At 49.0% G+C, this 13991-nt stretch overlaps 1 protein-coding gene across 2 annotated transcripts; it reads right to left on the reverse strand.

The window, feature by feature from the left end:
• Positions 1-1755: 1755 nt before the first annotated feature.
• Positions 1756-13417, reverse strand: LOC116951253 (nicotinamide riboside kinase 1-like). 2 transcript variants are annotated; one of them, XM_032969752.2, is made up of 8 exons: positions 13310-13417; positions 9699-9863; positions 8240-8330; positions 6983-7031; positions 6299-6473; positions 5760-5831; positions 4831-4937; positions 1756-3337 (listed from the first exon to the last, which is right to left on the reverse strand). In XM_032969752.2, exons 2-8 carry the CDS (start codon positions 9734-9736, stop codon positions 3240-3242), a joined length of 630 nt encoding a protein of 209 aa, XP_032825643.1. In that variant the 5' UTR covers positions 9737-9863; positions 13310-13417; the 3' UTR covers positions 1756-3239. The 2 variants fall into 2 exon arrangements, with proteins under 2 accessions (XP_032825643.1, XP_032825644.1); XM_032969753.2 differs by having other exon boundaries at positions 9699-9866; positions 13310-13405.
• Between the last annotated feature and the right edge of the window lie 574 nt (positions 13418-13991).

Here is a 13991-nt window from a genome sequence, read left to right on the forward strand (position 1 = left end):
GGAGTTTGCGTGATGATGTATGCCCCTTGACGAGATCAGCGAGGTACTGTGGTTCATTTGTGGCAAGCACTTTGCGCGTGTAACGAGTGCGACACCTGATAACGAAGGATTCGTTCGGCAAACCAGAACACGATGCAGTTCGGCGAGCACTGGACGCACGCGGTCACAGTTATTGGTCTCAGCACGGTCACCGAATGACTACACAACAACAACAAAAACACCCATCGCAGTCAATTTAGTTTCGTGCTCCATTTGTCTGTGTGCCAGCTGCGAGAGTTAAAACATCACAGCTTGACTGCGGAGCGATAAACAATCGCGTAGCGGAGTTTGGGGCAGAGGAGAACGAGGGGACTTGAAGGAGTTTTTAAAATCTCCTTTGACCCGACCCACCGCCCCTGCCCCCTTCTGCAGCCTGTTGTGGCACACGGGGTGATGCGCTGCTCCCTGTGAGATTGTGAAACACGGGGTGATGCGCTGATCTCTGTGAGATTGTTGTGACACACGGGGTGATGCGCTGAACTCTGTGAGATTGTTGTGAAACACGGGGTGATGCGCTGCTCTCTGTGAGATTGTTGTGGCACACGGGGTGATGTGCTGCTCCCTGTGAGATTGTTGTGACACACGGGGTGATGCGCTGCTCTCTGTGAGATTGTTGTGACACAGGGTGATGCGCTGATCTCTGTGAGATTGTTGTGACACACGGGGTGATGCGCTGCTCCCTGTGAGATTGTGACACACGGGGTGATGCGCTGATCTCTATGAGATTGTTGTGACACACGGGGTGATGTGCTGCTCTCTGTGAGATTGTTGTGGCACACGGGGTGATGCGCTGATCTGTGAGATTGTTGTGACACATGGGGTGATGCGCTGCTCTCTGTGAGATTGTTGTGACACACGGGGTGATGCGCTGCTCTCTGTGAGATTGTTGTGACACACGGGGTAATGCGCTGCTCTCTGTGAGATTGTTGTGACACACGGGGTGATGCGCTGCTCTCTGTGAGATTGTTGTGACACACGGGGTGATGCGCTGCTCTCTGTGAGATTGTTGTGACACACGGGGTGATGCGCTGATCTGTGAGATTGTTGTGGCACACGGGGTGATGCGCTGATCTCTGTGAGATTGTTGTGGCACACGGGGTGATGCGCTGCTCCCTGTGAGATTGTTGTGACACACGGGGTGATGCGCTGCTCTCTGTGAGATTGTTGTGACACACGGGGTGATGCGCTGCTCTCTGTGAGATTGTTGTGACACACGGGGTGATGCGCTGATCTCTGTGAGATTGTATCATGAATGCTGTCATCTCGTAAGATGGCAGCGGCGCAGTTGGAATTGGGGACAATTTACGAACATTCGACTTTTAATTTTGCTACACGTTTTTATCAAAATCAGTCTCCCCCACTGTATGTCAGCTATGGGGGTTGTTTGACCATACTTCACCGCGTTGGTCAGCGCAGGTTGATACGTAATTGGGGGGGTGCACAGGATTGGTTCATGTATCACTCGCCATCGATGTTTGCTGTGCCTGGGAATCAAACTCAGGTCATGTGATGGTCTGCGAACAGTGCATTGTGCCAATCGTTGTGCCTCCACTTGCCCCATCGTGATGATTAAACAAAATAATAAATTATATCTTTGTATCCTTGCTCCATATGAAGCTATGTTTCCTTTTTAACATTTTAATTTGACTTATAAACATCTACCAAAGTTATTATTGTCGCGTGCAAAAATAAGTTTCCATTGAAAAGTAACAGCCATTTACTCAAAAGCATTTTAATGAAAGGCGGCGACGTCATTTTACAAAATCCTTCAAGGTTTTTCAAGTTTTACGAATAACGAGCAGATGACAACAATGCGTCAAAGCGACGTGTCACAATAAAAGTCCCTACGAGTTCAAACAAACCAAACACGATTACCACTGGCATCCTCACCCTCTCTTCCGTATCGCTCTCAGTTGAGCAAAAGGTGCAGCCCTGCATTTGTCTGCTCACAGACACTGCTGGCAGAAGGGCCTGCGCTGGAGGGAGCTCTGGAGAGGCCCTCGAGCGAGTCCCTCTAGAGCAGCGGTCTCCAACCTCCCGGGCCGCGGACCGGTACCGGTCCGTAGGCTGTTAGGAACCGGGTCGCACAGTAGCAGGAGGTGAGAGCGGTGAGTCAGCACGTGGCCCGCCCCCATTATTTTATTATTTACCACTTCCGTCCACGGCTCTTTCCCGCACTACGCACTCAGTCTCAGTCACAGTTTTGGTAAACCCACAAGCTCTAACCCCTAGTAGCCACAATGAGTAAAAAACAAACGTCACTGGAGAGCTTCTTTGAAAAGAGGGAAAGACCCAATGATGAACCCTCCCTCCCCCCCCCCTGGTCCGTGAAAAAATTATCTTCCACGAAACCGGTCCCTGGTGCCAAAAGGGTTGGGGACCGCTGGTCTAGAGGATCATTCTTTGCCTGCTCTTCCACGCTCGCGAGTCATCTTGGAAGAGTTTGGGGTACTTATGATTTACCCCCGCACGTCTCGCCAGTCGACTACCTGTGGTGCACACATTTATATTGCTGTGTGTACGTATGAATGTATGTATATTGAACTTCTATCGCACCATACGTCGTAATCGGAGGTGCGAGGGAAGGACAACAAACTATGCAATATATGTATGTTGAACTTCTGCACCACGTGTGGCCAAATCGTGCTAATCGGAAGTGTGGGGGAAGGGCAACAAACGATGGACGTATGTTGAGCTTCTTTCGCACTGTGCGTGGCCAACCGTGCTAAGCGGAGGTGCGGGCAGAAGCGGGGGGTGGAATAACAAAAAAAAACTCCGTATTGTTTCAACTGCTGCGCCAGGAGAAGCAAACGAGCTGTACATAACCGTGGCGGCATCGCTGAATTGGGTAGTAATCATCAGTTGACGTCTTAGTTAGAAATCCAGCGGATGGCTTTAGAGGCGAACGCCAATCTTTAAAATAAAGAGCCACACAGCTCAGTGGGCCTTAGCTGGTAAAATAAAAAGTGTATCGTTTAGTTTTAAAAGTTGTAACAATACAATAATGCTGATGGGAGAGTGTGCCCACCGTGGAGAAGGAGCGATAAGATTGGCTCGTTTTCAGGTGTTTGAGTGGATTGTTAGAAATCCAGCGGATGGCTTTAGAGGCGAACGCAGCTCTCAAAAAGAGCTAGACAGCTCACTGGACCCTACCTGATAACATAAACAGTGTAGTGTTTAGTTTAGTCCAATGGAAGCCGTTACACGCCGGACGACAATCGCCGGACCTTGGCACTGATGTCGTCGTACGCCAGCCGGAAAAGTTCGTCCGGGGGATTCGTCCCGTCCAAGTAAGGTTCTGTGGGGCACAGGGACCCCAATTGGTACAGCAATGCCACCCGTCTGAGATTCAAAGTCAAAGCTGTGTGTCCTGTTCATATGAGCGTTGGAAGTGAATGATGGGCTCGGCCAAATCACGACCGGATTTTGAACTGGCAATATTCCGATTGCGATCCGCTCGCTCTCCCGCCGAGTCAGAGCGCGCGATTCGGGTGAGGTCGACGTCCGGGTGTTAAGGCGTCGCACAAAACACGTCGCGATGGAGTCGTCCGTCATGAACACCGCTTTGCAATGGGAAGCCTACCAAGTTTTGAGCAATGGCCCTCCTTCTTGGCAGTACTGTCAACGTAAAATGTGAAGCTTGCTTTTGAACAAGAGCGAGTCAGGCTTATGGCTATTCAACCAGATTTACAGAGACATCAAAATCCAAAATTGGTGGGGCGATATTAATTGCTGAAACAACAAAATCGTAACACCCACACGTCTTGTCTTTTTAAAATTTTCCTTTTGTCGGTATTCCCCAATTATATCCCTCTAGTGCTCTCGGTGACATGTTACCTCTATGCTATGCGGTAAAGCGTAGCACCTTCCTAATCTCTCTGCATATGAAAATAAGGTTCGCTGCATGACAGCCAAACCCATATTTTAAATCCCCGAAACTGGAATCGAGCGACATTCAGTACAGAACAAAATATAATGTGATGTGTTATTGTGTGATCATTGATGAATTGGGCTGAGCCCATCAACTCACTGCGCTTAAAAACCCGGTTTAACCATGTGGCAACGTGGAAACACCTGTGCCTCACAGCCCAAAGGACCTGAGTTCAATGACTGACTCGGGCATCTATCTACGTGGGGTTTGGCATCTTCTCCCCCTGTTCTGCACGGGTTTCCTCCGGGTTCTCCATTTTCCTCCCAAAGCTAAAAGTACACAATGCACTTGGTGTTGGCCAAACACCCCAACGCAGGACCCTCCTGAAAGAGAGCCATCGGACTCAGCTTTCCTGGGTTAATAAGCAATGATTATGAGTGGATGTATCGATGTACGCTCTGTTCTCCTACAAGGCGTGTTTTCATAACGCGAAGTGGATATCACGCGATTGAGTGGACAGAACTACGTCGCGCGAGTAGGAATAAGCGGTCGCGCGGCTGCCTCGGCGTAGCATCATCGCACACGAGGGATTGGGATGCTGCTGGATGCTTCCAGATGCTACCCACGCGCCTCAAGTCTTTGCACAGCCTGCGTACGCACCCCACGTGTTATCGCGGACTGTGCTTTACCCCCACATTATACGTTAAGCATTGCAACGCGATTTTTTCCATAACGCCGTTCTTCTTCAGGAACGCAGCAACTACCGGGTTACAGGAGGACAGGCCGAGCGCATGTATCAAAAGGCAGCGGCTGCCTTGATTCGAACCCAGGATCTCAGCAGCGCTGGCTCAACCCTCCGACCGGCGGGCCACTCGGCCACCTCTCGGTAAATTAAACTTTTACACTGCAAGGGGCCTTACCGATGTCCACGCCGAGGCTGCGAATCTCTTCCTTGTGCTCGAGGTACATCGGCCAAACGTGGCCCTCGAAGTAACCGGGAGGATCCTCGGGGCAGTATACCCTGGTGCTGCGGACCGAGGAAAATCGAAGGGAACACCGCGGACACACACAATCACCTGGCGAGCCGATGCGAGCGAGGATGATGCCTCGGTGCAATGTCCTTTCCCCGCGCCTCCAATTAGCACGATTTGCTACGTACGGTGCGAAAGACGTTCCATATACACTGGACTTGGAATCCAAAGGTCGCCAGTTAGATCTCCCTGCACGCAGCCGTTTGAAACCACGGACATGATTTTTCTTAAATTCAGCCGGCCTCTATCCAACCGAGCGGTATAAGTGACTACACCATGGTTATTTGATCGGCAGGACGCCTGCGATGGCATTAAAGCGTGGGCACTCCGATCTCTCTCGAGACGGTTGGGCAACGTGGAAGAGTAGGCCAAAGTACCCTCTCTCTAGAGCTACCTCTACTGGAGGCCCTGTCGCCAGCAGTGGCATGAGCAAACAATTACAGGGCAGCACCTTTACCTTACACGTATGGCATTCACCTCCGATTAGCACGGTTGGCTACGTACGGTGCGAAATAAGTTCAACATACATTCAACTCCTTTGTACAGTCCGCGTTGCGCATCTGTTGTTCACTAAGCAAGCAAGGCTTTTACCATCTCCAGGATTATGTCGAAAAGTCTCTCTGTTCACATGAGCAATGGGGTGGTGCTCACACCCCATCGCGACACCTGAGCCAACGGTGGAGATTCTACATTCCCATGGAAGGAGCCAGTCGCTCCGTAGCACACGCTAAGTGGCGGTCAGTTTATAGACCTTTGTAAGGCTGATGGGCCCGTTAAAGAGTAATTGGTGCTGTCGTCGGTACCGAATGAAATCTCACCTTCGTCTCCTCTTGGCTTCGTCGAACGGAACGGTCAGCAAATATCGGAGGTCGAACACGTTCAAAAGCGGCCTGAGAAGACAAAACCGGTGGCATCACTCGCGAGGTGGGAAAGGAGGGGGTGTGGTGACACCACACAGCTGTGGAATACCGCAACTCGAAGAACCACAGATTTCGAGTACGCGGTCGACTCCTCATCCTCCCCCTCCCCATGCTTCCAGAATCCACGTCGTTGGCTCACGGTCACGGCGCGTCGTCGGTGGTGATGAGCCTCTGCAGGACACGCATGACAGATCCGAGTCTCTTCCGGGGGGGGCCAAGACACACCTGTACACGTTAAGCAAGGGGAGGCGTTCACTCACCTGTAGGTGAACATGATGACACACCTGTACACGTTAAGCAAGGGGAGGCGTTCACTCACCTGTAGGTGAACATGATGACACACCTGTACACGTTAAGCAAGGGGAGGCGTTCACTCACCTGTAGGTGTACATGATGACACACCTGTACACGTTAAGCAAGGGGATGTGTTCACTCACCTGTAGGTGTACATGAGAAAGCCCTCGATGAGCAGGATGTGGGGAGCGTCGGGATCGTATTGCAGGGGCTGACTGGTGATGTGGGACTCAGAAGGCAATTCCTTGAATCCAGAGGGGTCTTTGATCCACGCGTTCACAACGTTCATCATCGCGTCCATGTTCAAGGCGGTGATGACTGGTGTGAAATAAAAATACGTGCGCGAGCACACTCGCCAACGGCAAAACTAAAAACATTTTTTTATTTTACCAGGTAAGGCCCACTTCGCTACGTAGCTCTTATTAAGAAGTGACCTGGCCACAAATGATAGCTCAACGAAGTGGCTTATCGTGTAGACATTTATAGCAGGAGGGAAAAACCGGAAGACCCTGAGCAAAATCCAGGCGACCACGGGGAAAGAGAGAGAGAGACACGCCAACTTCAAATATACAGCAGGGGTCACGGTCGGGGTAGAACTCACGACCTCCTGCCTACCAGGCGAGGTAGTTAACATCTTGCCACCGTGGTGTCCCACACATAGACGTACGCAGCGACTACAACATAAGACGGCAAAAATATGTTTTTTTTTATCGTCCTTCCCCTACACCTCTGAATATGGGGCAAAAGAAGTTCAACATACATACATACATATACATACATTGTGGTGAATAATAAACCTTGAAGGTGGATAACAAATCCGTTCGTACCGTCATACTGGTAAAAGCCATTTGAATCCACCACAACTTCTTCTGGAGGCTGAAAAATAGTAAAAATTCACAATTAACCTTCCGCTGGCATTTGACCATTTAGAACACAATGCCAAAATTAAGTCGTGCAATTAGTTTAAAAGGTTGGGGAAAAGGTGCGGCCCTGCTATTGTTTGCTCACAACCACTTCTGGCAGAAGGGCCTCCACTCGAGGGGGCTGAAGATGGTAATTTTTGGCCTCTACAATGGTCAGTTGTCTTCAAAGGGGCAGGAGTGGCAACACTTTACCCTACTAAACTAAACTTGTCGATGGACTATAACTGTGGGGAAACCACTTCACATCGCAACGTGGATATCAGCAGAGTGGGGGGGGGGGATTTTACAAACTTGTCCCAATGTTTCAACCGCCGCACCAGGATGTTGAATTGAACCGCGGATCTCTGGATCGCAAGTCCAGTGTGCTCTTCATTACACTGTGGCCGTGTTTCACTATTCCCACACGCGCCCTGCTGCAGATATGTTCTCCACATGACAGTGAAAGCAAAAAAAAAAATAATTTGAATCTGGAATTTGTTGATAAATTGTTGGAAAATAAAATGCAACACGATGTTTTTGTACGTGCAATTGGTAGTTACCGGGCCAAGACCACCAACCATCAACTCACTTCAACTGAGAACCCGGTTCAACCCTTTCCCGATCCGATGATGTACGTGCATGTCTGGAAGCAAAACTAAAATAAAATAACATTGTCGGTACCGATGCTCCCGCAAGGCCACGCGGGAGGGCGTGCGGTGGCACAGTTTGGCGCCAGCTATCATAGAGCGCGGTCGTGTCGCTACGGTTCTCTGCGGTGAGTAGAATGTCTGAACCGCGTGCGTGCTCCGAGATTCAGCGGTGAACGGGACACCCACCCTGCCACTTGCGGTTATCCTTGGAACGGGAAACAGTTAATTACGCGAGAACCCAGATTTTCAACCAGGATCATGGCCATGCTGGCTCAGTGCTACCACCCGTGTATTTCAATGTATACGTGAGGGCCTTTGCACGGCTTTAAAATTCACATCTCCCCACAACTTCCACCGTATAGTCCAATCTTCTTTCGTAAATCTATTGCCCAGCTCCTCTCTGATATGTACCCCAGAGACCCACCCCTTGGTCCCGATAGCCCCACCTTTCCTGTTGGAACAGGCACCACGAATTCAACCGTTTAATTTTGTACACAAAGAGAACGTTGCTTTGTACTTGCTTTGCACTTGCCTTGAAGAAGTCATCTTGGTGGATGACTTTGCAGTTGGGCAGTGCCTTTTGAAGTCGGAGGCTTAAGGAGGTTTTACCTGCATTGGTCACACTGGGAGAGATCGCGCTGTGTCAAAGTTGGCTCCGTTTGAGAGGCCCGTGCCTCCTGGCCACATCAATTTGTGAGTGACCGCGATGGATTGCAGCGTTACTTTAGGCCGGGTGGTGGTGGTGGTGGTGACGCACGTCTGGAATTCAGCACTGTGGAGGCAGCAGCTAGGGTTGTTGGATCACCGCATAGATATATATTCTTAGCTCTTTCGGTAAAGTCACGTTGAAGGGAAACAACAAAATAATAAAATATATAGGAAAAACAATAAAAATTCTCACGACGTTTTGACCATAACACAAACGGTCGACCGTTTGTGTTATGGTCGAAACGTCGTGAGAATTTTTATTGTTTTTTTTATATATATTTTATTATTTTATTGTTTCCCTTCAACGTGACTTTACCGAAAGAGCTAAGAATATGAATTACTGCAGTCACGAAAGCTTTAAATCAAAATTTCACCGCATAGATGTTGCGAAACTCCCCGCGCGTGCGAGTCAAAGTGGCATAGCCTGGCTCGCCAGGAGATGGCGGCACGGCAAAAGTATGTAGACTAAAACTAAATAATTCAACTATTGTTATTTTACGAGCCTACTGGGATATATAGCTCTTTATCAGTAGCGACCTGGCCATAAATGAGAGTTCAACGAAGTGGCCCATCGTGTGGAAGTGTATAGCAGCCAAATACTTTAAACGCATGTTTCTAAAAGTGGAGGGAAAAACCGGAGGACCCAGAGAAAGATCCACACGACCGTAGGGAGACTGTGCAAACTCCAAATATACAGGTGTCAGGGTCGGGATCGAACCCAGGACCTCTTGCATACCAGGCGAGGTAGTTAACATCTCGCCACCACAACGTTCCGAATAATGCGCGGTACAACTCCAAAACACATTTGGAGAAAAACACAGCACCCCCGATTAGCATGACTGGCTACGTACGGTGCAAAAGAAGTTCAACATACAGTACCTACAGCACAACTGTTGTATAAGGATGGGCAGATAACAGTAAAGCAAGTGGGTTTGTAAACTTTTGAGTGCAATTGTGGACCTGTTTGAGTGTTAACGTCTACTTGCGTGCACGGTGTGTGCAACTGTCGCTGACCCCTTGACCTTGGGGCCCCTGTACTCAGCAACTGTGTTAATAAACAATCATTGACAAAGCCCAAGTGAACCAATTGCTCAAACATCCCAGTGCACGACTCAAACGAACAGAACATCTTGAGGCCCGGCGAGTCGTTCCTGGATAAATAAATGGCCGGATTACGGGAATCATTATTATTACCATTCGGTGATAATCTGCATCAAAGCGGTGACAATTATTATCCCAAACCGTGCTCAGGTGCCGTACGTGTGCACACTCAAGACACTCACCCACTAATGCCGATGACGATCTTCTCTTTGACCAGCATTCCGCTCGCTCACTCGCTCGCTCTCCCACGCGCTCGTTCGCTCACTCGCTCTCCGTGCCGTCTGCCGTGCGCCTCACTCAGGCACCGGTGGTCACGGGCCGGGGACTCCACTTCCCGTCCCCGCTCCCTGCTCGACAGCGAAAGGGGATACTGTCACAGGGGGTTCGGAGGTCAATGAGACACGGGGAAACAAACAAACGGCCTCGTGGCGTCTCCTGACTGGAGCGGGGTTATGCCCCCCATGATGAAGCCTTAACCCTCCACTCTCCCCTTCTTGTTTCTCATTCGAGTCGAATGAAATACAATTCCAGGGATAATGTTTAACAGCAGTGGCGGTTTCTTTTCAAAGTTTGCCGGCTTGGCGATCACCCACAGGCCCACGGCCATAAAAAAAAACACACGCGCGTCTGTGTGCCGCGGTGAATCACTCTGTAACGGGATGAAAAGAATCCCGTGACTGGACGAATGATGCTTCAGCTCAGCGAAGCGGCAAACACTTGTGGGATGGACCGCGGCCACTGAAGGCGCTACAACATATAGGCTCACCTATGAAGCACCGCGGTGTGCTGAAGTACAATTCATAGATTGGGTTATTGCGGCCTTTCCTCAGTGGGGTGAGAACAAGAGCAGAATGTACGGCAGACACAGGCAGATTGTATCGGTTGCTCGTGCTGTTCAGCGTGCAACATTATGTTTAAAGTTTGTTCAACAACGACCGGGTCGTTCCTCCCTTCGCTAAGGTTGTGTTTGCCCCACTTAAACGCAAGGTCACGCTGCAGAATTGGAGTCAAGCCCTGCCTGCTTGTCGCTGGAAATGAACAAGCTTGGGATGTACCATGTTATCGCGCTTTTGTTAACCCACCGCCGAATTGTAATTGCCATAAACGACCTGTAACGGTGATGGCAATTACAGATTAAAAAGCTTCGTTCAATTGTGCAAGTCGGACGTGAAAAAAAATACACTTGATTAATATATAGTCCACGACCCTGTGTAGTGACGTGAAATCCTCGAGTCACAGATGGTCAATATTTCTTTAAATTACACGGGCATATCTCGTATTTGTCACAAAAGTGTTACATATGTTGAACTTCTTTCGCACCGTAAGTAGCCAACCGTGCTAATCGGAGGTGCGGGGGAAGGACAACAAACGAAACACAGAAAGCAGTTCTAAAAAAATTAGCTTTCAACACAAATTAAAGAGCATAGCTCCAGTGGCTTCCTAATATCAGAAGAGCGTTCCAGACGGCCACAGAAACGCATCTGAAAGCGTGCGATGCGGTGACCGTCTTTGTTCGATGGCTATCCATGATCCGCTGCGAGGATGAGCTATATGGATATTAATAATTGACGATGAATAACCTTTGGCAAGCTAAACTTTTGAGTGTTTTAGAGATAACCAGTGATCTGAGCATGCACTGTTCGTTCTGTAATGCACTGGCCATGATTACGCTGTGTGCATTGCCAACCACGTGGTTTCTAAATTTTAAGGGAAAAACAATGCCTAAGAAACGCGCATTCTTGAAATGCACATAATTGATTGTTTTGCATTTTTCTAAATTGGAACAAAAAAAGTATATACGTATGTAGAAGCTATGCTAACAACTTCCGGTGATATGCTTACATGACTGTGTTATTTACTGTTAAGAAAACTAAGGGGGCTTGGGCAGGACACGTTGTTAGAAGGGATGATTGCCGGCAGTGTAGCATAGCTGATATTTATTTAGAAGATGACCTAAGTTGGACATCTTCAGAAAGGCGCCCGATAGGTTTTTTTGGGATAACGCACAAAGGCAGCGTGCTTTTCACACGTTACTAAAACTAAAAACGATTGAATCTTGATTCGAAAGCTTTCGTGACTGCAGGAATCCATTCTCTTTGGTTCTTTCGGTAAAGTCACGCGGGTAGAAACAATCATAGTTCACGGCGTTTCGATCGCAACGCAATCAATCGTCATCAGGCGTGACGGTCAGGCGCCCGATGACGATTGCTGGCGCTGCTATCGAAACGTTGTGATCTATTTTTTTTTTCTACCTACGTGACCTTACCGAATGAACCAAAGAGTATAAAAACTTTTATTTTACAAGGTCCAGTGAGCTATAAAGCTTTTTTTCAGAAGCCACCTGGCCACAAATTATAGCTCAACGAAGTGGCTTATCATCATCATCACGTGGACATTTATAGCAGCAGTCAAATATACTCCTCAACACGTGACGTTGATTCTAAACGTGGAGGGGGAAAAACCCCCGGACGGCTCAATGAACGGACCCCCCCCCCCCCCCCCCCAAGAGAGATTCCCCCAACGAGAAGAGATGGAGCGGTGAAATCGTTTTTTTTGTGTGCGGGATCACATCGCAGCGTCATGCGGCTTGGGTAGGCCTTCATCCAGCAGTGGACTGAGCACGGCTGTTGCCAGTCTGTACCGTGGGGGAGCGGTGGGTGCAGTGGTTAGCCCCACGGGCGATCCGCGTTCAATTTCCGCTCGCGAACCAACACACGAGTGAGGTCACGCGCGCGCCGGGGGTCCTGCGTTTCCCCTAGGTCGACTCAGCCTCGAATGAGTACTTGGGGGCCGTCCATAAATGACGTCACGCGATTTTTCGACGATTTTTGACCTCCCCCCCCCCACCACCATCGTCGCACGGCGTCACAAAAAGTCAAGACCCCCTACTCAAATATGACGTCACAAAGCTCTGCCCCCCCCCCCTCCAAAAAAAAATAAAAACATGCTTCAAATCGCTTTTAAACTATCGTCATTTTAGTGCGTATTTAATGTGGCGCTGCACTCTGATCTTGTAGGAGAAAACATTTATTAAGTAGAACGGCCGTTGGTTTTCCACACCTGATGATGGCTGTTTGCGTTAGAGTCGAAACGTCGTGAGAATTTTATTGTTTTATATATATAATTTTATTGTTTCCCTTCAACGTGACTTTACCGAAAGAACCAAGAATGTTTTGTCTATTCTAGATTTAAAGCTTTCGTGACTGCAAGGATCCATACTCTTCGGTGTTGTGGCCGAAACGTCGTGATTTTTGTTGTTTTATTTTTTTTACCTACGTGACTTTACCGAATAGAACCAAAGAGAACGTGTTGTCTATATTTATTTAAAGCCGCAGCATTATAACGTGACGTCACATTTCTCACTCCCCCCCCTCTCGTCACAAATGTCTGACCACGCCCCCCCCTCGTCACAAATGTCTGACCACGCCCCCCACTCGTCACAAATGTCTGACCACGCCCCCCCCCCCAATACCCTAGGTGCGTGACGTCATTTACGGACGGTCCCTCGGGTGCGGTGGGTAAAGATGGCGCCACTCGCGATCACCCATTTCCCCTCGCGTTCCACAGCCCCGGCCTTCACAAGCGCCTGGCCGACGACGGTCTCGGCTGAAGGCGACACGCGCGGCCTTCGCCTCTGTGCGTAGCGGTACAGGCCTCGAGGATAGCCGCACCGGATGAACGGGAAGGAAGATCGTTCGTTGCCTGAACGATCTTCCTTCACGTTCGCTTATTGCCACCGAACTAAAACGCGTGGATGTTTAAAGATACGGACACTTTGAAAGAGGGAGAATACTTTTAAAGGAACTGCAGCCCGGCTCGCGGAGGCGTTCCGACGTCTTCTTAATTCTTCTGCAGCTCAATGAAATGACGGGGACACACCCCCCCTCCACCCCATCAGCCAATCAGAGGCCGGCTCGCGTGCGTGTCGACCAATCATATCGACCAAACTCTGGTGACGTGTGGGGGGGGGGTTCTTGGGTTTCTTTGACAACGTTGGTGAGAAACTTGGGTTTCTATGGTAACATTAAAATATTGTGTTTCTATGACAACGTGGTTCAGATTGTTGAGTTGCTGTGTCAGGATAACATTTCTGGGGTTTGTATGACGTGAAGTTTTTGGGTTTCTGTGACAACAATTATTGGGTGTCCGTGGCAACTTGGGTGAGCTTCTTGGGTTTATATGTATTGGGTTTCGATGGTAATGTGGGTCAGATTATTGAGTTTATAAGGCATTATATAATTGGGTTTCCATGACGTGGGTGAGATTATTGGGTTTTCCTAACAACGTGAGTGAATCTTGGGCTTCTGTGACAACGTGGATAAGAATATTAGGTTTCTATGACAACATGAGATTATTGTGTTTCTATGGCAACGTGAGGTTATTGTGTTTCTATGGCAACGTGAGATTCTTGTGTTTCTATGGCAACGTGAGATTATTTTGTTTCTATGGCAACGTTAGATTATTGTGTTTCTATG

Source organism: Petromyzon marinus, chromosome 42 (assembly GCF_048934315.1).
Source record: "Petromyzon marinus isolate PM22_M1 ecotype Great Lakes invasive population chromosome 42, UKy_Petmar_22M1.pri1.0, whole genome shotgun sequence".
NCBI lineage: Eukaryota > Metazoa > Chordata > Hyperoartia > Petromyzontiformes > Petromyzontidae > Petromyzon > Petromyzon marinus.

Excerpts from the sequence above, each read along its gene's own strand:
- LOC116951253 (XM_032969752.2), bottom strand. The coding sequence starts at position 9,736 with ATGCTGGTCAAAGAGAAGATCGTCATCGGCATTAGTGG. Across the intron at positions 8,331-9,698 it reads ATCGTCATCGGCATTAGTGG|TGTGACCAATGCAGGTAAAA; the intron begins GTGAGTGTCTTG and ends GATCTCTCCCAG. Across the intron at positions 7,032-8,239 it reads ACCAAGATGACTTCTTCAAG|CCTCCAGAAGAAGTTGTGGT; the intron begins GCAAGTGCAAAG and ends ACTATTTTTCAG.